The sequence below is a fragment of the Pantherophis guttatus genome, chromosome 8 (assembly GCF_059756535.1).
Source record: "Pantherophis guttatus breed Tessera chromosome 8, ASM5975653v1, whole genome shotgun sequence".
Taxonomy (NCBI): Eukaryota; Metazoa; Chordata; class Lepidosauria; order Squamata; family Colubridae; genus Pantherophis; species Pantherophis guttatus.
This window is the reverse complement of record NC_142070.1, coordinates 41,520,011-41,546,163: the sequence shown is the minus strand read 5'-3', so window position 1 is coordinate 41,546,163 and position 26,153 is coordinate 41,520,011. Positions and strand designations below refer to the sequence as shown.

The window sequence follows — 26,153 nt, the reverse complement described above, 5'->3', positions numbered from 1 at the left end:
CCCCCCCCCCCACCCCAGCCCGTCCCTCGACACCTACCATCATCTCCTTGGCAGCGGCCGCCACAGGGATGGGCTGCAGTCCTCGGCCTTGGCTCGGCGGCCAGGCTTCTCCTCGCTCCCTCCGGCTGCCGAGCCCCAGCGCGGGGGGCGACTGGTGCGGCCGGCGGTCGTAGTAGTGATAGCAGGCGAGCCAAGCGAGCGCCCCGCCAGCAGCCCCCGCGGCCGCGATGCTCAGCCCGCTCGGGGTCCCCTCGCGGCCGGAGCCGGCGGCCTTCAAGCCCCACAGCGGCCGGCGTGGGGCCGCCTCCGGTGGGAGACGACAACGGCGCCAGCCCAAGAGACTTCGCAGCGCCGCCATAGAGCCGGGTCCGCGGAGTGACAGGGCGAGCGAAGGTGCTGAGGCGGCAACAGCAGCCGCGGCGGGGAAACATCGCGAGAGCGCCACGAGCTGCCAAGCGCGAGACGAGGGACTCTGCTTCCAAATGCCACCTACCCCTCCCACCCGGGCTGGCCTCGTGTCCCTCCTTCCGTTTGGACGGTTGTCTGTCATCCCCGCAGGTTCCTTATCTGGGAGTTGCTGTTTGTGACGGCTCCGGATTGCCCAGGGCTGCAGTGCAGTTCTCTGCCGGTTGGCATCGCGAGGTGCCTGCGATTGCAATCTGGATTGTATCTTCGGAAGCAATCAGTGATGGTTGCGAGGCTTTCTACTAACACAACGCATTCCCTGTAATTTTGTCTTCCTTTGCTCTGCATATTCTGAGCTGATAAGGGCATAAGGATTAGTTGGCTGGTTCAGGCCCACCGAATAGTCTAGCACAGAGTGGTCCAATTAAAGAGAGAACTGGCCTCTCTTCTCTATTATAATTCTGTAATGCAGTTGAATTCAGTCAATACAATATTTCACTAAGAAAAAGGGATAAGTCCCAGGGCTGCTCTTATAGCAGGAGTGACCTCGGCAATTGAAGCTTGTCACCTAAGCTTTTCGCTTTTGAAATTCTCTTCTAGACCTGCAGAAACATGGTTCTCCTTTGCTTTTGGCTGTGTACAAGCCAGAAAGAGAGCCAGTTTGGTGCAATGGTTAAAGCTTCAGGCTAGAAACCAGGAACTTAAAGAGTTCTAGTCCTGCCTTAGGTGCTAAGCCAACTAAATGGCTTTGGCCCGGTTATTCTTTCTCAGCCTTAAGAAGAAAGCAGGGGCAAAGAGGTTCTGAAATCTTGTCAAGAAAACTGCAGGGAATTGTCCAAAGACTTCCCAGGAGTCAACAGTGTCTGAAAATCCCTTCCCACCTTCCAAAAAAAAAAAAAAGTAGAAATCAGAATCTCCTAAAATAACGGTCAAGACCATTCTGCCACCATCTGCAAGTGTTGTTGAGAGTTATTTCCTTGAGTGGAGAAATTCTATTTAGATACAGTAGCAGAGCAACCAGAAGAATTTATTCAATTCATTTTAAGCGGCCGTCTCACAACTGTGTATCAATGAATGGGCTCTGGTTAAATTACTTATTTGGAGTCCATTTCGAATCCATTTCAGACATGCACACCAGGCTGCATTCTTTTACTGGCTGAACCAATCAATATTTAAAAACTAAAAAAAATATTTATTTAGCAAATGTAGATTTATATAGTGAATCCTAACAGTAAAAGGAATATTATTATGACTATTATATTTTATCCCACATTTTTCTATAAGTCAAGATAGCAAACCTACCTAATTTTCCTGCCCTACAACCACAAACCTGTGAAATATGTTGATCTGAGAGAGAGAAAAGGACTGATCCAAAGTCATCCAGATGGCTTTCATGCGTAAAGGAAGTCCTAGAACTCAGTGGTGTGTGTGTGTGTGTGTGTGTGTGTGTGTGTGTGTGAGTGTGTGTATGTATACATCCTTGTAAATTTTCCATATGTTTTTTTTTCTGTCTTATAATTGTATGAATTATAAAAATAATATCAAAAATTAACTTGAACATGAAATTTGCACTTCTGAATACATATCAATCAAGAAGTAAACTGTGATGGATCTTCCTTTCAAGTTGGATGTCTTCATCATGAAGTTAATTACAGTAGGACTTGCAGGATAATTTTCTGTTTAATAGAAAGAAAGCAGATCTGCAATTACTTATATATTAGTATTTCTTAAGACCGCCTAATTAAAATTTTTGCTGAAGAATAAAATTCATTTTAATCATATAGTTAAGTACAAGAATCCAGCTTAATTGAAGATACCATTGTTATCATTCTAGCTCAGAAGCTCCCAACTTTGGGGCACCAGGGACCGGTTCCCTGGAGAAAGGGAACCGGATCAAAGGGGGTGTGGTTTCATGTGCTGCCTGCATACTACAGATGGATTGTTTGTGCAGCCCAGTTTCTGGAAAGTTGCAGCCCAGTGCCGGTCCACGGACCTGGAGCCGGGGACTCTGTTCTAGGTAACATCTAACATCTTTAGACTGAAATAAAGCAAAGCAAATGTTTGAATTGTTTTCAGGGAAGTTTTGAGAACATATATTAAAATATTTGTATAATATTAATATAGTTAAATATGTAGATATTATAAACATTGTAGTAGCTTTGGTTTTTTTTTTTAAATAGGAACTATCTGGTAGACATGGATAAAAATACTGTAGGGGGCGATATTGAGCACCTGGCAAACTCCTGCTTAGACAGGTTATATTCGAACGAACAGGTCACAGATTCTGTAGGCTTACTTGCTTGATGATGATCACAGTGCTTCTTAATGTAATTATTATAGATGTGTATGCTTTCTGTCTCATCACAGATCTACCTGTTGAAATGTTGAAGACCTTGAGACCTTATATAAGGGTTTTTATATGGAAATATCCACAAATGTTTTTAGGAAAAATGTGATAACATGAATGTGTTGCATCCAAAACAGATTAAAAAGATCTATTTGGATTTAATGTCTTTCTAACCATTGACATACTCAGTAAGTATGGGGAATTAGATCCCACCAGAGGTTTGCCTTATTGTCCAACCTTCTCCCTATCTGATTGGATGAACTCAGTAAGTAGAAACTAGAATGCCTTCTTCCTTAAAGCCACCAACTGATGTTAAGTGATTTTCAAAGAGCAGCTGTTTTGAGGACTTGAAGCATTTTGCAGGTGTTGCTCTCTTGAAGCTGACTTTGCTAATTGAATGTATTTTTTTCACTGGCAAAAAACTTCAAGGTGCAGGAAAAGAAGCATAGAATGGTAGAGCTTTAAATAGCTATTTGCTGCAGGAGACACAGCTTCAGGGTGATAGAGGATTCCCACTTGACTTTTGTGGGCCAAAAGTCTCTTGTAGAACATCAATTGTCCTGAATTGCGGGAACATTCCAAAAATAGCCTTTTTGTGTTTCTTTTATTGCATGCACATTAGAAATCCAGAAGGGCTTTTTAGGGAACAAAGTCAGGCTTTACAGAAGTACAGGAATTTCCATACATTGCTATTGAGTTGAAAATACTGCAGGATCCAATGTGGGTCGGTCACCAGGACCAGAGGTTTAGTCTTCTGAGCTTTCGGACTCATGCTAGAGCCCATTTTCAGGGAACTTCTCTGTAGCAGAATGTGTGCTTTGGGCTATTCTGTGTTTGGTGGTAATTATAAGGTGCCTGTTGTATGTGGCTTTTTAGATGCTGATTGGGGTTAAAATACTGTACAAGTTAAAATTTTGTACAGTTAAAATACTGTGCAAAATATATTAGCTATCATTTTCTGCATGTTCATTTTTATATTCCTTTCTTCTTTGAATTTATAAGACTAAAGAATTTTCATCTAGACATAAATGTGCAGATTTTCTAGTTACATACGTTTCTGTTTTTGATTTTCCTTTGAGACCATTGCTATCATTGAAATACCAGCTTGATATGATGTAATAATAACTCCTTTGTAAGCATGCTAATTGTCATTCTCAAATTAGGAATGCTTTCCCCTTATCTTTCTGAACTGAAGAATGTCACCAAAGCATACAATCTTTGAGATTGTATACTTCTTAGACAATATCTAGTTACTCCAGGGCTTATATGAGCATAATAATTAGTTACATTGTGAGTTTTTTTAAAAAAATGGACAAGATTGTTTCACCTATATATTTGTTTAACACTACTGAAAATGTTCTAGGAAGTAAAAAGAAAATGATTAGATTGCAGGATATACTTAAAAGTAGAATAATGTACTTTGAACAACACTCTTTGAATATATTTAACTTTCCATAATAGCAATACAGAAAGAAGAAAAAAACTTTCGGTGTTATCTTTTCCTGTCACATGATTAATGCAAACAGCAAGGTGAAAAAAGAACCTTATCATGTTTTTCCCGGTACTTGATAAAATGGCATAACTGCTTCCGAGCTTCAACATGAAAGGTAGCGCTTGAAAGAAGTCAGTTTGTTTTGTATTTCACTTTTGCTGCTATTCTAAGCATCTTGATATTTGATTAAAGGAGATTATGTTGAGCTTGCAATAAATGTAGTAGCCAATTGTGTTTTTCAGAGACTTCATCAATACTGGCTAAGTAGACTATGGTTTTCCAACTGATTACTATCCAATGAGAAAGACTGACTTGCTAATCCCAATATATGCCAAACATCTGATTCAAGCTAAAAAAAATGCACATTCTTTTGTGTGTAAACCATATGGATTCATTTTTTTACATTGGCCTTTCAATCTTCTTTCTACATATTTGGGAGTTTGACATGCATTAGCAGTTTGACCTCAACATTAATTTGGTGGTAATTTTGGTTACAGTTGAGAAGCTTCAGCTGGAGCAGAACAGCTGTTTTGTCAGCAGACATCCATTATATTAGTGTGTTTGTGTTTTGTATCTAGTTCAAACTTTGATATATAAGCAAGATTGTCTAATGTGTCTATAAGATATTGCTCCCTTACCTTTACCTAACACAATCTCTCCATTTAACAAAAACATCCTTTCAGTAATACTATCAGTTTAGACACTAAGTGCCTATATTTAATCACACACCTGTATGTGGTGAAGAGGTTTATGAACCCAATAATGTTAGAAGCTATATCGTTGGGAAACTTTACTCCCAGAAGTATGGCATAATAGATGAAGAAGGGGATTAAAATGATTCATTGGAGGAGGATTTGACAACCTACTCCATATGAATACCATTAGTACACGGAACCAACCAAAAATACCGATGGTGAACAACTTGCAAGATTCCAGTTAAATTAAAAAAAAGGCAAACAAAATAATCAAGCCAACAATATATGGTATCATTTATAATTCATATGTATGTGCATTGAAGATAAAGAACAGATTTAATGGACTAGATTTGATAAACAGAGCCATAGAGTCATTTTGAAACAATATGGACGGCATAAATTTAATAAATAAGAATTCAATTCTGAAATTGCTTTACAGTTAAAGACAAAGCAAACAATTTCATTGTATACATGATGTACAATGACAATAAAGGCTATTATTATAACAAACAGCTAAGAGCCTGGTGGCGCAGCAGACTAATAGCCTGTTATTAACATTCAGCTGCCTGCAATTACTGCAAGTTCGAATCTCCCCAGGCTCAAGGTTGACTCAGCCTTCCATCCTTTCTAAGGTAGGTAAATTGAGGATCCAGTTTGTGGGGGCAATAAGCTCACTTTGTATAAATATACAAAAGTATGAAGGCTATTGCTTAATGCATTGTAGGCCGCCCTGAGTCTCTGGAGAAGGGCAGCATATAAATCAAATTTTTTAAAAAAATGAAAAGAAGGTAAAATGGCTACCTGCTGATATATCAGAATCAGGTGAAGAAAGGTGGAAAGCAAAAGGCAACAAAGATTTAAGGAAAATTTTTCCAACACTTACTGAGAAGAGCAAGAAGAGGTAGAGGTTATAGCTAAATCAGCAATGCACAGCAACAAAATAATTATCAGGTGGGAATATATTTAAGAAAATTACAGAAATCAAGGGAATCTTTAATGCATAGGTAACATGATAGAAGACAAAAAACAAAAGATCCATTGGACAAAAAAATTAAAGAAGATATGGTATACAGAAGAACTGTACAAAATCATCCATAAACATGAAGTAAATGAAGTTTTGATCATGAACTGCAAATAGTTTAAACTCGCATCAAGTTTATACAGTTAAAATGGCTGTTGTAGTTTACAAGGAGATAAAACACAGCAGTAGCCAATGGACCGGGAAAGGGTTTTGTATTTCGATACGAAAAAGTGAACACTAAAGAATGTTTAAATAATTGCACTTATCTCATTTAGTAAGATAATGCTTGGGATTTTGAAATCCAGGCTTCAATAATACATGGACCAAGAAATGTCAGGTGTACAAGCTGGCCTCAGAGGAGGCTGGTACATTCAAAATCTAACATCCCATACATAATGAAAAAGACAAATGAGAAAATATGTTTATTTTGCTTTAGGATTATACAAAGATGATTGATTGTGTAGATCAATTGTGTAGATAGTTGTGAATAGCCATTAAAAATATGGATATATTTTTATCCATATGAACCACTTCATCTATCTATGGAAGATTATTGATAATGGCTAGGAAGCAACAGAATAGAATATACAATTTAATAATTTGGCTCTGGGAAAGGACTGACAAATGTTATGTTTTATCTATTTACTTATATGCAGATTATAAATTATATTGACATATGCTGATTATAGATCATAAATATATTATGAGAAATGCTAGATTAGAAGAAATAGCAAATGGAACTAAAAGTATTGGGAGAAACAACAACCTTGAAAATGCTGTTGATGTTATTTTAACAGAAGTAAAGAAAACTTAAAGAATGTCATGCTGGAAATAAAAGAAGAGAATGTAAAAGCCAACCAAGAACTCAGTATTAAAAAGCAAAAAACAAACCCCACACTAAGATTATGTCAACAACCCAATGTAGATAGGCAGAGCTAAAAGTTGAAAACTTTATCTTCAAAAATTCGAAAGGATAACTAGCCAAGAAATACAAAAATGTTTGTTATTTTGGAAAAGGACTATGACAAATCTATGCAATATATTAGCATACAGAGACATCACATTTAATAACATCAACCTGTGGTTAAACCGATTGTTACTATGACTGAAAACTTGATCTTCAGAAAAACTGAACAAAGAAAATTAGATGTCTTGAATTGTAGTGCTGGAGAAAATTGTTGAGAATGTTTTGGCTAAAACCAGATTCCTCACTGGAAATACTAATACTAAAGCTAAAACTTAAACATTTTGGGCACTTAATGCAAAGGCACAAATCATTAGAGAAGATCTTTTTTTAAAAAAAGGCTGACAGATGACAAGGTCTCTAGATAGTATTACTGAAAGCATAAATTTACTAAAGAACTCGAAGAAGCCGTTCTGTACAGATAATCCTGGTGAAATGAGTTCTGTTGCGTGATGGAAAATTAGAAGTGACGAGCAACAAATCTTGTATCACTACAAAATGTCTTACATACAAACAGTCACATTCAAACCTTCATATCATACCTATTTTTGAGATCAACAATAGTATAGTATGCAGATGGAAGAAAAGTATGAAACAATAAAGTAATGAAATCAAAAAGACAAGAAAAAATGAAAATTAATTTAATGCAACAACATTTACTATCTCAACATCTTTTTATTTTTACAGTTATCTTTGCTTCTACCATGTCTGCACAATGCTTCTTAATTGCCTTTGAAAGCTTCACACTTTCTTTTCCTAAGTAGCTTATCAACTCTAATTCACCTTGTTTTCTTCAGTTTTTCTCGTCTTTCATGCCTCAGGCATGAAAACTGACTGGGTATCTTTGGATCAATCACTGTGTACCAGCCCAATCCACCTCACAGGATTATCTTTGTGGAGAAAATAGCAGGAAAAAGGAATACTTGAGTTATTTATAAAAGTAAAGAGGTTGGGAATGAATGAATGAAATCATGGATAATTTCACATTTAAGCCATATTCACTCAGTACCCATTTATTCTTGAACTCATCTCTTGTTTTAATACCTACACTTAAGAAACTCATTCCTATTCTATTGAACTTATTTCTCTGCTTACCTTCATACAACATGGATAGAAGCATACTCTTACACATAGCCATAGCGCAATAACATTTTTTTATCTTCAATAGTTACTCGGTACTACTTTGCAACTGGCATTTGCATATCTCAAGAACATTCCATCTATAATATTTTGTCATCTCTACTTATGTAGAGGTTCATTTGCTGGTTATAACTTTTTGGCATTTAAATATAACTTGCAATTGTTCATTGAATTTTCTCTTGTAATACAACTATCAGTATTGATGGTACATTTATGTTCTTATCAACACCCTTTGTTGTATCATATAATGACATAATACTATATATTATAATAATTTTATATGATATTTGCTGCAAATAATTCAGTTTCTCAGCCAATAACTTGATATCATCTACAGATAAGTATATTCATATCCCAACCAACTCACTTTTGATATTTTTACAAGAATTCCTTCTACCTTTGTGCTTAAACATAACTATCATCGTAAACAACCAAGGGGATATTATACATTCTTACTTTTCTGCTCAGTGTTGAACTGTTCATTAAGTACTTAATTTATTCTCATGGATCCTCTACAGTACACATTGTTATGTACTGTTCTTATCCCATTCACCAACTAACTTTCAACTCCAGATAGATGCAAAATTTCCATCAATCAAGTTTGTTTTATATTTATTTTTAAATCTACAAACTTACAAAAAAAAACCTTTCTTCTTCACAGTAACACTTCCTCAGTGCTTGCTGAACAGCAAAAATCCACTTGGCAAACTCCCTGCCTGACAAGAAAATATATTACACTTCCAAAATTCTGATCACTATCATTCATATCAGTCAGAAGAATTCTGCCAAAGGCCCTCCTAGGTGCAATTAACAAAGTATAATTTTTGCATTCACTTTTGCAACAATTCCATTTGAATATTGAAACAATAATGGCACCCTTCCAATTGTCAGGCATGCATGCAATTGTCACACTATTATCAAGATAACCACTTTATAAGCAAACCACATCCATATTTGACACCCACAGTTTAACATTTCTGCAGGTACATTTTAAGCCTTGCCGTTTTTCAGCACTCTGGTAGTATTTATTACTTCTTTGAATAAATACTTATTGGACAAAGCATTTATTACATTTATTTCAGTTTTTGACATATCACCACCTCCTATATTGATCTCTAAAGTGGTGGTTACAGCATTTTACCCCATTGACTTTCATTCATTATTTTTATTGATGGTCACTCTGTTAGAGGCTTCTTGTTTAGCATTCTTATCACTAACAATACAATATTTTTATAACCTTCAAATTGCTCTGCACTTACTTTCCTTCTGTATTCTCTTGGACTGTATTCTTTGCAACTAACCTTTTCTTTTTATATGTCTTGTATATTATCTACTCTTACTGCTATATTTGACCTAAATTTGACTTAAATTTTCATTTTCATTCATTCAATTTATTCATACTCTTTATCACTTACCCTGTTTTTATTACAAGTTGCAAATTCCATATGTAATAACCATCATTAGAAGAGTTCATAGAGATTGACTTTTATTGCCCATCACCCATCATGGCTTTGAGGGTTCTGTGTTATATCTTAGCAGTTGCTAACACTGCACTTTTCTAGACAGAGAGTTTTGATACTGTTTCTGGGACCTGTTGGAGCCACTCTCCCAGTTTAGGAGTAACAGCCCAGATTGCTCCTACCATCAATGGGATCACTTTGGCCTTTATGGGCCATATCATTTCTAGTTCCGAGTTCCTCCTTCAGACTGTAGTATTTCTTCAGCTTCTCTTTCTTTCTGATGTTGATATTACTTGGCATCACTACATCTATTACAACCTCTGCCTTCTGGTTCTTGTCTAGTACCACAATGTCTGGTTGATTAGCAAATCCCTCTATCTGTCTGTATCTAGAAGTCCACAGGATCTTAGCCTTGTTATTCTCCTGACTTTGGATGAAAGGATTGATGGATGTGTGTGTGTGTGTGTGTGTGTGTGTGTAGAGAGAGAGATAAAAACACAGTAGAAATACTAGTGATATTGGCACATTTGGGCAAGTGTGCCACAAATGCAACCAAAGCTTGCTTTACACCAAAAGCACACTAATGAAAAATAGGATTTTTAATCTAAAGACATTCTTGCAAGCCAACATATTATTCACCATTTCCCACTAACTAGGAAATATAAGAAATGTGGTCACAAAAATAATTTAAGTCTTCTCAACGTCCTGTTCTGACAACATTTAAGAATCTGTCTTTGCAGGATGACGGGATGAATTCATTTTATGAAATATTTATGGATTCTTATTTCTAACAATATTTATATGCTTTTGTTCAAATTGTCCTCTGCCCCCAAAATTGAATATATTAGTACATTAGAAATAAATCACTAGACCAAATTTTATTTGCTATCTTATTAATATATACATACATATGACTTTAAATAGTAATATAATCAAACAATAGGAGTATTTTAGTATAAAGCAGGGGTACCAAACTGGCGGCCTGTGGGCTGTATTCATCATGTGCAGGCCACATCTACCCCGCCTCCACAAAGACAAAAAAAAACATTGCGATATATCACGTGGCATAACGTGACATGATCGAGTTTGACACCCATGGTATAAAGGCATGGTCTTTGTTTATTGAATATGGTAGAACCACCTTACTGAAGCTACATAGATAATGATCTTATCTGAGTCTCAATGGGACTTTTTCTGTTTTTCATAGAAGAAAGGAACATATAAATGAAATAAATAATTAGTATTAGCTGAAGTTTTCACCTGGCTGTTTTCATTCACAGATAACAGGCAATACTGGATCATATCTACCTTTCTTTCTGATTGTATAGTAACTTCTTTCTTAGCTATAGGTTTGTTACTTCAGATTATGTTATCAATGTCTTGAGCTGGGCTGCTACATTAATTATAGTTTGATTCCCCCACTGTGCCATATACAGTATTAAAAAAGAAGCCTTAATATGTGTTTCAAACACGGTTGATTGTTGGCATTTTAAGACAGAAATGTTCAGAACTACCTGAACAATTGGTTATTCTACAGATTCTAAACTTTGATCTAGTTCTTTGATTTAGCCCTGCAATTAAGAAGATTTGGTTCAAAGCAAAAACTCATTGGTTGATGTTTTACACTGATGTGATAATGTTTACACAGATGTGCTTTGAAAGCTTGATTATGGAGGACTTTTTGGGTCCAGCCACATGACAAGCTGTTGTTATTTGAAAGCTAAACTTATATAATATCTATCTGCAATCGTTTTTCCAAGAAGTCTGCCAGCTTTCTCTCTCCCTTTCGAAGTGATTTATCTGATCATTGTGTTCAATGTTATTTTCATTTTGAGGTTTTAAATCCTTCCATAATAAATCATTTACTTTCAACAATCTTTTTTTTAATAACTCAGGTGCACATAGGGCAGTATTTAGGACTGCTGTGATGAAAAGGTGTTTCATTACTTGCTTTAAGCCACCTGCCAATTAATTAGCCCCAAACTCTCTCCAGCAAATAAAGCAGAGCAGCAAATCCATTTGATCTCTCAGATTTACATGGTGACACATGGAAGACGATTTATAAAAAGAAAAACACTACCCTGTTCTAGTTTACTGTTCTACAACTTTTTTTTTCATTGTTAGAAATTTAAACAAAAAGTATAAAAACCCATTGAGTAATTCTTTCTGAAATATTTTTAGGGAGAATATTTATTTAGATAATATGCTATTCACAAATGTGGGGAGAATACATAGCATATTAATATAGTTGGAGTGTTACATTCATGCAGTTAAGCTATGTGTTAGACAATATGGTTCAATGAACTCAAGACTAGCTGGATTAAATTAAATCTCAATAGACAAAACCAATTGTTTTCTGCACTTTTTAAATGAATCAGTAATAACAGTTCCCTACCTTCCTGTCTTAAAAATAGTTGCTATCTTCTAAATAGACTTGGATAGAACCTCATAATATGGTGTGCAATCTAACTTCTGTTTATTAAGTAGATTCTTCCTCCTACACCCGTGATGACGAACCTATGGCATGTGTGCCGGAAGTAGCATGCTGAGCCATCGCCCGTTGCTCTTCCAGTTTCCAGTGCGCCAGCCAGCTGATCTTCATGCACATGGGAGTGCTAGAAACTGAAAGAAGTGGCAGGACAGGGTGGGCTGCACTGGCTTGTTCTCAGTGATGGGCCAGGGGACAGTGGCAGTTCTCCAGCATCCTGGCCGGAAGCGGCAGCGTGACAACGGCCCTCGCCCCAAGCCGGCCAGTCACTCCTGCCCTTCACCCTGCCATTGCCATTGCCGCTGCTGCTCTCGCGGGGCTGCGCAGGAGATGAGTCTGTGCCGGAGGAACAATGCCGGGGTAAAAGGCATTGTGGCTGCGGAGTGATCACGCTCCCTTGACAGAAGGGGCGGGAGGGGGAGCCTGTGCTGGCTTGTTCTCGGTGGTGGGCTGGGGGGGCACTTCATTGTCATTTTTCCGGTTTCCAACACACACATGCGCACCGGTCAGCTGGCCTTCGCGTGAGCATGCGTGCCAGAAACCGGAAGACCAGGTGGTTGGAGTGCATGCATGCACTGGAAACCAGCTGCTCTTCCTGTTTCTGGCACGCGGGCGTGTGTGTGCGCGCATCTGCACTCCTGTTTCGGTACTCGGTGCCGAAAAGGTTCGCCAACACTGTCCTACATCATCTGCTATTCAATTCCATTTGCCTATATATAAGGCTAGAAACCTTGTCAATTTTATCTTTAGTGGACAGTGCTTTGAAGTTCTACGTGGTTTGATAGCAAAACCAATATTTTTCATTTCTGTAATTTGATACAGGTAGTCCTCGATTTATGACCACAATTGAGCCCAAAATTTATGTTGCTAAGTGAGACATTTGTTAAGTGAGTTTTGCCCCATTTTACAACTTTTCTTGCCACAGTTGTTGTGAATCACTGCAGTTGTTAAGTTAATAACCCAATTGTTAAGTGAATCTGGCTTCCCGTTGACTTTGCTTGTCAGAACGTCATAAGAGTTGATCACATGATCCTGGGACACCATAACCATCATAAATATAAATCAGCTGACAAGCATTTGAATGTTGATCACATGACCATAGGGATGCTGCAAGGGTCATAAGTGTGAAAAACGGTCATAAGTCACTTCTGCAGTACTGTTGTAACTTTGAACAGTCACTAAATGAATTGTTGTAAGTAGAGGACTACCTGTACATTGCTCTTCAGCTTACAATGTCTTCAAGTGAATTCATATTTGAGCTAAAACAATTGCCAATTAAACAAATCATAAAAGAATAATAAGCAGCATTATCAGCACAGGACAAAAATTCAACTGACATATAAAAGATATGACCAAACAAAGGCTTTCAGTTGATGCCAAAATGTTGCCAAAGGCAGCAATCCAAAATACAGTTGCTTGGAAGTAAATCCAGTTATCTCAGTGGAACTTGTTTCTAAGTAGATACATTCAGTGATTCTGACAGCCTCTGGAGGAGCCACCACTTAAGCCATCTCTTGGCTATTTAGTTACAGCTATTTAGTTACAGTGCTTGACTATTATCAGGGTAGGGAAGGCTTTAACACATTGACCAGTATAAATGGCAGATGATTGTTCTTAATGATCATAATCAGCTTTTATTTATTTTAAAATAACTACTTTTCAATATTAAACATATATCTATATCTACTGTATATCTACAGTCAGGTCCAGAAATATTGGGACATCGACACAATTCTAACATCTTTGGCTCTATACACCACCACAATGGAGTTGGAATGAAACAAACACAATATGCTTTAACTGCAGACTGTCAGCTTTAATTTGAGGGTATGTACATTCAACTCAGGTGAACGGTGTACGACTTACAGCAGTTTGCATATGTGCCTCCCACTTGTTAAGGGACCAAAGGTAATGGGACAATTGGCTTCTCAGCTGTTCCATGGCCAGGTGTGTGATATTCCCTCATTACCCCAATTACAATGTGCAGATAAAAGGCCCAGAGTTCATTTCAAGTGTGCAATTTGCATTTGGAATCTGTTGCTGTCAACTCTCAAGATGAGATTCAAAGAGCTGTCACTATCAGTGAAGCAAGCCATCATTAGGCTGAAGAAACAAAACAAACCCACCAGAGAGATAGCAAGAACATTAGGCGTGGCCAAAACAACTGTTTAGAACATTCTCAAAAAGAAGGAACACACCGGTGAGCTCAGCAACACCAAAAGACCCGGGAGACCATGGAAAACAACTGTGGTGGATGACCGAAGAATTCTTTCCCTGGTGAAGAAAACACCCTTCACAACAGTTGGCCAGATTAAGAACACTCTCCAGAGGTAGGTGTATGTGTGTCAAAGTCAACAATCAAGAGAAGACTTCACCAGAGTGAATACAGAGGGTTCACCACAAGATGTAAACCATTAGTGACCCTCAAAAACAGGAAGGCCAGATTAGAGTTTGCCAAACAACATCTAACAAAGCTTTCACAGTTCTGGAACAAGATCCTATGGACAGATGAGACCAAGATCAACTTGTACCAGAGTGATGGGAAGAGAAGAGGATGGAGAAGGAAAGGAACTGCTCATGATCCTAAGCATACCACCTTATCAGTGAAGCATGGTGGTGGTAGTGTCATGGCGTGGGCATGTATGGCTGCCAATGGAACTGGTTCTCTTGTATTTATTGATGATGTGACTGCTGACAAAAGCAGCAGGATGAATTCTGAAGTGTTTCGGGCAATATTATCTGCTCACATTCAGCCAGATGCTGCAGAACTCATTGGACGGCGCTTCACAGTGCAGATGGACACTGACCCAAAGCATACTGCAAAAGCAACCAAAGAGTTTTTGAACGGACAGAAGTGGAATGTTATGCAATGGCCAAGTCAATCACCTGACCTGAATCCCATTGAGCATGCATTTCACTTGCTGAAGACAAAACTGAAGGGAAAATGCCCCAAGAACAAGCAGGAACTGAAGACAGTTGCAGTAGAGGCCTGGCAGAGCATCACCAAGGATGAAACCCAGTGTCTGGTGATGTCTATGCGTTCCAGACTTCAGGCTGTGATTGACTGCAAAGGATTTGCAACCAAGTATTAAGAAGGGAAAGTTTGATTTATGATTATTATTCTGTCCCATTACCTTTGATCCCTTAACAAGTGGGAGGCACATATGCAAACTGCTGTAAGTCGTACACCGTTCACCTGAGTTGAATCTACATACCCTCAAATTAAAGCTGACAGTCTGCAGTTAAAGCACATTGTGTTTGTTTCATTCCAACTCCATTGTGGTGGTGTATAGAGCCAAAGATGTTAGAATTGTGTTGATGTCCCAATATTTCTGGACCTGACTGTATATCCCCTAGATTATTTTATATTCCACTATTGTAGACATGTGGTTCTTGAATAAATAAAATATTTAAAGGCTTTGGAGACATGGAAGAGGAAAAGGGTTACAGAGAAGAAAGCTATAAGATGCAGAGGGAGCCAGACAGAGAGAGACAGAGATTTTGGAAGAGAAAGCTAGGTCAACTTGATTGCTGCAGTTGTTGCACACCAATCAAAAGCAGAATACTTTGATATTTTCCAATCATAAGCAAAGTATTTTAGCTCCTGGGAAGTGACAGTGAAAGAGGGCTATTGACTGCACAGTCCAAGCTTGTGAGCCTCACAAAATAATGAAGTTAGCCACTCTGTGATGCCAAGTACTAAATATGGCCCAATCCAGGAAAATTCTTCTTGTTCCATACCATCACCACTGCCTATGCCTCCTTAAAAGAGACCAATACAGCAGGGGTGAAATTCAGCAGGTTCTGGAGAACCGGTAACGGAAATTTTTAGTTCAGAGTGGGGAGGAAATGGGATTTTGCAGTAAACTTCCCCTGGAGTGGGGTGGGAATGGAGATTTTGCAGTATCTTTCCCCTACTACGCCCACCAAGCCACACCCACAGAACTGGTAGTAAAAAAAATTGGATTACACCACTGCAATACAGCATTCTTTCCAGTGCAAAAAGAAATTTCACTAAAGTAATTTTTGCCAGGAATTTTGCCAAATGTGGAGCAAAAGATTGACATTTATTTCAACTCCACTTGATAAATCATAATCACTTCCACCAAACTGCTGTTTGAGTTACTTAAAAATGCATGTTAAAACATGCATCTTTAAAAAAAATATTCAGAATGTCTTTCCTCCTCCAGTGCTTGATTCTTCTTTCTTTCTCTCTTTTTGTAGTTCATTAAAGCTCTTTCATGGTATAATGCAAAACAGTATGTCCTATAATATCCAGCTAATGGTTACAGAGATCATCTTTAAAATCCAGAATGCTCATAATATAGGGTGCAAACTAACTAAGAAGTACACATTTTATATCACCACCCAAAGTTCAATAGAGATCAGAGAGTTCATATAAGAGAACAGAAGCACAAACTATTTTCTCCCAATGTTTTCCATATTTCTAGTACTTTACGAAAAAAAAATAGATCTTAGTCTAAAAATATATCAGATGGAACACTACTACTCAAGAATTATAGGATAGCTGAAATGAGATGGCAAATCCACATTTTCAAAGAAAAACTAGCAGTTTAAAGTTCTGATGAAAGCATATTAGAAGATATTTCATTGTTTATATTTAATACATCACACCAAAAGTGAAACTTAGTCTGCAGTCCTATACTACTTACCTCAAAGTTAATCTCACTGAACTGAATTTCTAGGCAGATGTGCGTATGAGGCTAGACTGGGAAGTAAAAAACACAATTCAAAGGAGTCAAAGACAGACCACTTCTGTGCTTTTGCCAAGAAAGCTTCCTGTTTTTGTGCATGAAGACAGTAAGAGCCAAGTTTAATTTGAAGAAGACTATCATCTTTTTTGCCCTGAAATGCAACAGGCTGCAGTCTTAATAATAAGCTCTTGAGCTTATTGAGACTTACCTCTAAGTAAACAGGCTTAGAATTCCCCTTTAAGTAGCATGTATGCATTCAGCGTATTGAGTCCCAAGGGATAAATGCAAAAACAAACAACTGCCAGCTTCTGCCTTTCCTCCTCACGTGGAGTGCAGAGTAAAGAAAATCGCACACCAATTATGTTGCGTGGTAAGAGAAATGTGCATGTTCAGCTGAAGGAAGAGGAAACCAGCTTGCACTATTTCAGATCATATGTGATCATGCTGTAGATGCTTATCCAGCTACTCAGCATGGGCTGAATGCCTATCTCATACCTTTCTAGAAAAGTAGGATAATTGAGTTCAGCAAGGTTAGGTTTAATCAAGGCTGAACATTACCCTCTGCCACCCCAGTAATAATAAGATAACGGTGAAAATTTAAGTATTTTTTGCCTGACTCAGTCTTGGTTCTTGGTAACTATGTGGTCCACACAGCTTTCTAGTCTTCTTCCTAGGCTGAAAAAGAATCAAGGTCACTCAGTTTGATTGAAGCCTCAAGTAGGATCAGATTTCTCTACTCCATCATCTGAACAAGGAGATCAAACTGGATCCATTAACATACTATGGATCCCTATTGCTAGGTCCTTATTACATTCATATTTGGTCCAGGAGCTACCTGAAATCTTAGTGACTGGTATTTTTACCAGCTTCCACATACATTGCAAAAAAAGGGCAGAAATATTTCCACTGTCAACCGGCTTGCTAGCAGAGACCCTGATGCCAAAATAGACAAAGGAATATTATTTGTCCCTGATGAAAATGAAGACATTTATAGTTAGCAACATAGTGGTCCCTCCCTCAAAAAATATATTTGATTTCTCCTGCAGCCCTTTCAAAGTCTTGAAAGCTTTCCAAGCATTCCTCAGTTTCTCTTCTGGTCTCTTTGTATTGCTCAGGTCTAATACTGTTAAACATCCAAACAATACCCAGAGGCTATTGTATTAGGGCCTCTGTTAGACCAAGCAGAGAAAAACCTATCCTTTAAGAAAAGGGGAAACCCCGACTGACTATGCCAATTCGCTTGGGAAAAAAAAAAATCCCCCCTCCTCTCTTTTTGGAGGGGAAGAAAACGCAAGAAGATAAAAGGCAAGGATAATACATGTAACACTTTTATGAGTGTTCTGAAAAATCGAGCAGTCGACCTGTTAGATCTTTTTTGCTTTCTTCCCCCCTCTCTCTCAACCCCCCCACCCATTCCCTCTTTTCATGTGTGTCTCAGCAGGCCTAACCCTCCGGTAACGCCCTTTCTCCTTCTTACCTTTCCCTGCACCTGTCCACGTAATACGCGGCAAGCTTCCAGGGTCCTCCCCCCCCACCTTTGCCAAACGGGGCTCCTGCTGCTGCTCGCGATTCATCCGCGGCGAGAAGCTTCAACATCAAAAGGGAGCCTGGCGGAGAGGAGCGAGCGACGGCATCCTTTTTCGCATCGTCGACAACAACCCGGGTGGGGGGGAGAGGGAGGGAGGGAGGGAGGGAGAGGCGTGTTTCCAAGGCTAAATTGGAAGCCGATTAGGCGCGCGAGAGAGGAGGAGGAGGAGGAGGGAGGGAGGCCGGGGCACCTTCGGAAGTCCCCTTCGTCAGGAGGGAAAAGGTGTGAGGAGGGGAAAAGCAGCTCGGTTTAAGATTTCAAACGCCTCAGCTTCCCGGCGCGCTTCAGCTTCAGTGCTATTAGCATAGGTCAGGGGGGAAAACCTGCCCCGCGCGTATATATAGCGAGAGATTCCCCCACGCGCGCTGTTGTGGCACTTTCGAGCGGCCTCGCTTGGATCGCGGCGGTTTCCCCCCCAAAGACAGCCCGAGCCGGTGGCGCTACCAGCGGGCAGCAGCGGCAAATTGGGCATCGCCGGCCGTCCCACTTGCAGCGGCTGTCGATGTTGAGGCCAAGCCCAGCCCAGCCTCCCCACCAGCCCCATGTCCGGGGAGAGGACAGATTCTCGGGACAGGCAGTTGCTCTCTTGACGCCAAGTCCGCCTTGCCTGCCAGACCCCTTCCAACGCCGGCTCTGAGCCCCGAGATCGGACTCTGCAAGGGACTCCCTCTCGCTCTCGCTGCTCTTCTCCTGCCCTTCCCTCTCCGTTCTCGGCAGCCCTCCGGTTGGGCTTCCCCATGGCCCCCTTAGCCGAAGTAGGGGGTTTCTTAAGTGGCCTGGAGGGGATGAGCCAGCAGGTGGGCTCCCATTTCCTCCTGCCTCCTGCTGGGGAGAGGCCGCCCCTGCTAGGGGACCGCCTGACCCAAGCGGAGGGGGGATCCCGAGGGGGCGTCGCGGCTGGGGCCACGGATTTAGCCCACCTGCAGGGCATCCTACGCCGAAGACAGCTGTATTGCAGGACTGGCTTCCACCTGCAGATCCTGCCCGACGGCAGCGTTCAAGGCACTAGGCAAGACCACAGCCTCTTCGGTAAGCCCCTTCCCCTTTTCCTTCCCCTTCCCCTTTTCCTTCCTTCCTTCCTTCCTTCCTTCCTTCCTTCCTTCCTTCCTTCCTTCCTTCCTTCCTTCCTTCCTTCCTTCCTTCCACCTGCTCTCTTCTGCAGCTTCTTCCCTTGTGACGGAAGCATCCTATAGCAACAGATGGTATAGCAACGGATCTCAGGCAGTGGATGATTAAAAACACACCCGCTTGCATGCGTAGCATCTTGGTCTTGGTTAACATTGTTGCAGAGGGCTAATAGCGAAGTGGAGTGTTGGGACAGCAGCCTCCCCATACACCAAATGGGCAGGAGGTAGAGAGATCAGGTTAGGGGGAAAAAAGTGGCAATCTGTTTGCAAAGATGTATTTCAAGTAATACAATCAACAAACTGATGGAAAAGGGCCTGGATATGTGCCTTTGAGCATGAACAGAGCTCCTTTCCAACATCCTTATGTCCTTACTTAACACACAATGCCTTATTGGAGTGTGGGAAATCCATCCATGAGATAATGATGCTTGGAATTACATACAGGTTGTCCCATGCAGCAAGTGCCTAAACTATTTCCTGTGTGGCTTAATAACCGTAACTGACAAGCATAGCATCCGTATAATCAGCTTCTAAGACACTTAATACATCAATGTACAGAGATAGCATTTTATTCGTGATGTGGAAGAGTTTCCCACGTGGGAAGTATGACATTATTTGAAGTGAACCAATATCAGGACTTTTCATTTTCAAAACCAGGTTCTAATATTTTTATAAGTCTCATGTGTGCTAAAAGCAAGCTGTGAGTCTATATACATGCATAACTATTACAGGTATAATTGTAATCCAAATAAACTCAGATACATTGCTCTGACTGAGAGATGATATATAGTACCTGTGTGCTGGGTTCAGTCTTTCTAACTTTTCCAGTACTTCTTTTTTTTAGAAAAAGTAATTGCATGTTTTGCTATATATAGTTGTTTACAATGCACTCCTGTCTCTTTGCATGGGTATTAGTCCTTTGGTATTCCAGTGGGAATTGTGCATAAGGAAATGCATGCAGGATTCCACAAGAACATGCAACTTAATTTAACTTAGTCTGTGTAGAAGACAGAAGATATCACACTGTCCAAAGATAGAGAGTGAGTCCATTGGACTCAGTGAGTCCAATGTAAAGCAGGTGCTAGATTGTACACACTGCAAGTACCTTTCTGATACCATAGTATCCAAGATCTAACTAAATCTCTGCAATATATTGAACTAGTTTGTTTAGGATTTTATTTATGAACTACAAGGGATTTAAATACTGAATGAAAGAGTTTCCTAAATGTGTAAGGGAGGACAAACAAATGAGTGTTGAAGAGAAAGTCTTCTCTGAAGAAACCTACTAGTACTTAGTGGTTGGTCCGCAAATGTTTACAAAATGTATTATTACTAATATTAAGTGCAGCTGATAATTCTCACTACTTCCAACAATCTGCTCGAAGAGATCTTAACTGATAAATAGGAGTTTTGTTTCAACTCTAGTTCAACCAAAAATTCTATGCAGAAGAGAAGCTTCTTAGAGCATGTAAACATGGAGTAATTGCAAAAAAAAAAAAAAAAAAGGAAAAAAAAAGAAAGAAAGAAAAATGTTTGAGATTGAGATCAAACATTCTTGGGGCTTCTTTATTCTATCACTATTCTCAGTAGCTTTGACTGATGTGGTTTCTTTGTTGGTTAAATCACCTGCTTATTATGATTTGGGGAGGAAAAACGTGTCTTTGAAAATGATATCAGAAAGACAGAATACCTCCCATATCTTTCAATGGAACTTTGAATATTGGGAACTCCAAAATCTCTGATGATTTATTGGCAGTGAAAAGATGGAGTATGCAGTCTTTATAAAATACTAAGTATCTGATCCTTGCAAAAGATTTGGCTGCCTTGTAACAGTAGCAAGGCATCCCACATCTCAAACATTTTTTTCAATTAAACTCCAAAGGCTGATTATGATAAAAAATAATTAGCTTTCCTTAGAGAGAAAATAATTCAGAAAATCGAACATTGTTGAAAAACATAAGCGTTCAAAAGCTTAGCTAAAGTACATGGCATTATTTCAAAGGAATATATATATATATATATATATATATATATATATATATATATATATATATATATACATACATACATACATACATACATACATACATACATACACACACACACATATTTGGACTGATATATATATATGTGTGTGTGTGTGTGTGTGTGTGTGTGTGTGTGTATGTATAAAACACTTATCAAATGCTTTTCTTTTTAACAATCCAAATATTTGAACACTGTTATTGTTTAACACAGAATGGCACAACTAATAACATTGCTTTGTAACTCCTGTGTATTGCAGCTGGAGAGATTTAAGGACACTTCAACACTTTCACTGAAATCAATAAGATGTTAACAATGCTCTTTTTTATTGGGTCAACAGCAATATATATCACAGTATTATAGTACTATGAAGATACTTCGATAACCCCATTCTGTATACTGTAGAATCAATCGATCAATTTAGAATTAATCTCATTTAATTGTGCATCTATTTCTATTTAATACACAGACTTTTCCTCATCGAATATAATTAGCCTTAAAAATATTTTTTTCCCTTTTCTCAATGCAGGTATTCTTGAATTCATCAGTGTGGCTGTGGGATTAGTCAGTATTCGAGGAGTGGACAGTGGCCTTTACCTTGGAATGAATGAGAAAGGAGAGCTTTATGGCTCTGTAAGTATTACTGCTATATCATCCAGCTCATATTACAGGCTCACATTAGCAGTAATCTTTATAATCCCTGGGAATTTTGTCACTGGTAACAATACAAGAGGGATTGCAGCCTTGAAGTGGCTACTTAGCTTAAGAAAAATAGAAATTTACCCGAGTTTCATCAATGCAAAGACAATAACTGCATAGGAAATTGCCTTATAGAATTGTACCATGGATCCATCTAGCTCAAAAGCATTTTCTCACTGAAACTCTCTTAAATTCTAGAGGACAAGGGGGGCTTGTCTATATTTTTTGTACTTGATTATTTGACTCAGTTCCAGGGAAAATAGTTTTCTGTTTGCATTTTTAGGTGTTTATGAGAGTTTTCTAAAACCTGGTTGCCAAAATTAGGTGCAATTGTCAACCAGTCGGAGATGGGAAACAAAAGCAAATATAAGTAGTCCTCGACTTATGACAGTTTGTTTAGTGACTGTTCAACGTTACAATGGCACTGAAAAAAGTGACTTCTGACTGGTTTTCACACTTATGACCATGGTCATGTGATCAAAGTTAAGATAAGCAAAGTCAGTGGGGAAGCCATGTAGGGACATTTAAGATGAATATTAGTTTTTTCTTTCTTTTCATAAACAAAATTTTGGGTTGTTTTTATAGTTCTTTCTTTGCAGTACTTCCTCAAATGACCAAGTGGACAAAAACTGGCCCTTAATCACTTGATCATTCCAGGTAGTGGTGCAAAGGAGAAGCAGCATTTACAAAAATTCTATTATCATATAGGGCAGTGTTTCTCAACCTGGAAGCTTGAAGATGGGTGGACTTCAACTCCCAGAATCCCCCAGCCAGTGGCTGGGGGATTCTAGGAGTTGAAGTCCACCCATCTTCAAGCTGCCAAGGTTGAGAAACACTGATATAGGGAATTTTTGACATGAAAAGACAAGACCAACATAAGGCAGTCCTCAACTTACAACCATATGTTCAGTGACCATTCAAAGTTACAATGGCACTAAAAATGACTGATGACTATTTTTCACACTTATGACCATTGCAGTATTCTCATGGTCACGTGATCAAAATTCAGAGACTTGGTAACTGACTCATAGTTATGACAGTTGTAGTGTCCTGAGGTCGTATGATCATCTTTTGCGACCTTCTGACAAGCAAAGTCAATGGGGAAGCCAGATTCCCTTAACAATCATGTTACTAACTTAACAACTACACTGATTCACTTAACAGCTGCCTCACTTAGCAACAGAAATTTGGGGCTCATTGTGATCGTAAATTGAAGAGTATCTGTACACAGCTGAAAATCAACACAACTGTGGCCTTCAGATGCAAAATCATTGCCCACCTTACCTTTTAATAAAGAAATGCATTTGCCACTCAACAACATCTACAGGAAAAGCATGTTCTTCCATGAATTATTCCCTTTCCTAAAAGGTTCTGCTAATTATTGCCTCATTCCTGCAGCATTGTATCCAATATGATATGTGCTTATCAGTCTATACAAGAGGAGACAACATCGTTCTAGCCAACTGAGGTAGTGTGCTCTGTCAGTTCAAAGTAATGTAAGAAGCTAGGAGTGTGCAGGATGTTAAAAAAATGTTAAAACGAGGGCCATGATGGTATGAATGAAGTTCTCCCTTTTCTTGAGGTAGAGATGCCTAAAAAAACAGGTGAAGCTTCAATCACACCAAGGGGGCTGCCATCTTGATTTTTTTGACGTTGATATCCCTGCTACAAGCCACTCAGAGATTTCCCAGAAGGGAGCCAGAAATTCCTTAGCAAAGAGTGGCTAATATAACCCCAGGATAGCAGATATAATTAGTGACATTTGCCTGACATTTGGAAAGGGGAGACTCAAATGGGAGGTCTCATTGAATAACTTTCGGCCCATCTTCCTTCACAGGATCATTGTTGTGGGAATAAAATTAAAAGAGTTTCCCAAGTAAGCTGCCTTCTCAGAGAAAAGGCAGGTTTAAGATGCAGATGTAAAACAAAACAAAAGGAGAAAAATAAAATGTGCAAAGTTTGATCTAGTGCAGGGGTGTCATACTCACGGCGTCACGGTGGCATCACATGACGTATTGGGACTTTCCCCCCTGCTTCGCTAAACCTGCAGGCCGGGAGTTTGACAGCCCTGATCTAGTGCATAAAATAACCTGAAACAAAGCTTGTTTGGGAAGTATTATGTGCATATAAAATGATGTAGGTTTTAAGGGTCCAAATAATTAGGGACGATAGGGGGAAAAGGAAAATGAGCATTAATAGTCCAAAAGACTAAAAGGTGTCCATAGTTGTATGTCTGCTAATATTTCAGTGCAAGCATCAATCTTAAAAAGTTGTGACCTAGTTGTGACCTGAAAAAGGAAGCAAAAAGAGAAGATATTATGCAGTATAATAAATGGAGAAATGTAGCAATTGTTGTATAGGTAGGCAGAGCTTTAAGACAGGCTGTATTCCTTACTGATAAAAAAAAATCCTCTGCAGAATAAAATAATTTATTAAAACAATATCTTTATTTTTAAACAGTGAAGAAATAAAACTGTGAAAAATATCACACCAGAAAGAAACATACTTTTTGAGGTAATAATCAACATAGGAATAGCTCTATCATCTCTTATCACCATGTCTGTAGATTTTGGTTGAAGAGACTTCTCTTTTTTTCACCCTGTAGGAAAAGCTCACTCCTGAATGTGTCTTCAAAGAACAGTTTGAAGAGAACTGGTATAACACCTACTCCTCCAATGTGTACAAGCATGGAGATTCAGGCCGGAGGTACTTTGTGGCACTTAACAAAGATGGCAGTCCCAGAGATGGGGCAAGGTCCAAAAGGCATCAGAAATTCACCCATTTCTTGCCTAGACCAGTGGATCCCGAAAAAGTGCCAGAGCTCTACAAGGACCTGTTAGCAATCAGTTGAAGACAACCACAGAGAAAAACAGGATCTTAGCTTCTACAGTTCCAAAAGCAAGAGCAACTTCTAAATGTTGAAAATTATTGAGATCTAGAAAGCAGGCATCATTGAAGCTGCTTAGTGGTAGACAAGCCTTCATGCCTAATCTCTGGATTTAGGAGAATGGATATTAAAGTCTAGATGACCAGCCTCTTTTAGGTACACTCATTCTGTGCTAGTCAAGAAGATGTTTGAACTGGACTTAACAAAACTGCTCTGGATCCTGTACTTGGAGCATAAATAATTACCTAAAGTGAATGGGAGTTGGCTGTAGGTAACAAGGGAAAAAAATGGCTAGTTAACATCATTGATAACCATGTGGATGGTTAACATGGAGCTTTATGAAGACTGTGGTAATTGGGCAGCAAAATCTGGATTTATTTTTTCCTTCAGGATGGACCTAATTTATATATCTTCAGAGTGCATATATTTATTTTAAATATTTATTTATTACAGAGTTTATTTTTTATTGGTCTATGAAGAGAGTTCAACCCTATACTACAATAAAAATCATTTACAGTGCCAATATTTACTCCCAAAGTAGTATCATTGTGCAAAAAGGGAAGATTGCTATCCCAAATGGTACAAAGGGAGCAACATCTCTTAAAGGTTACTGTTTTACAAGCTAAGAGATTGGTGTTTTGTTTTATGTACACACTGTTTCCTGTTGAATGGTCTTGTGTCGAAAGAGATGTTGACTGCCTTAGGAACTATGGGACTACCACCTATATTTGTACTGAATTTAAGATGCACATTTAAATGGAATTAAAGGTATACTTCTATCTGTTTGTTTCACTATTGTTCTTTAAGGAGCTAGTCCACCAGAGTCATTACCTTATGAGAAGAAAGTATCGGTCAGCTTCATGGCCATTTTCAGCTATGGAAGCTCTGTGAGTGACCTTGGGCCAGTCACTTCTTCTCAGCCCAGTTTCTTTCACAGAGAAATGCCTGTGAGAATAAAATAAAGGGGTTCATTTTGAGGTTCATATTTTGCATCACATGATAGCTGTGAATTAATTGAGGTTTTGAACATTCTCTTGTTCTGCACTTCTGATGTACAACAACAATTTACACTAAACGAGAAACTAAACAACAACTGTGAT

The 26,153-nt window shown here is 39.0% G+C and overlaps 2 protein-coding genes across 2 annotated transcripts in view; one reads left to right on the top strand and one right to left on the bottom strand.

Moving 5' to 3' along the window:
* The window catches only part of MICU3 (mitochondrial calcium uptake 3), a 57,704-nt gene extending 56,405 nt beyond the window's left edge, over positions 1 to 1,299 (bottom strand). Inside the window, exon 1 of the mRNA XM_034442956.3 lies at positions 38 to 1,299. Coding sequence (XP_034298847.1) covers positions 38 to 550 — 513 coding nt within the window. The 5' untranslated portion in view covers positions 551 to 1,299. The remainder of the gene's footprint in view (positions 1 to 37) is intronic.
* A 16,967-nt stretch (positions 1,300 to 18,266) lies between these two features.
* On the top strand, positions 18,267 to 25,832 carry FGF20 (fibroblast growth factor 20). Its single transcript, XM_060686801.2, has 3 exons — positions 18,267 to 19,344; positions 21,997 to 22,100; positions 24,772 to 25,832. Exons 1-3 carry the CDS (start codon positions 19,053 to 19,055, stop codon positions 25,015 to 25,017), a joined length of 642 nt encoding a protein of 213 aa, XP_060542784.2. The 5' UTR covers positions 18,267 to 19,052; the 3' UTR covers positions 25,018 to 25,832.
* The last annotated feature ends 321 nt before the right edge of the window (positions 25,833 to 26,153 follow it).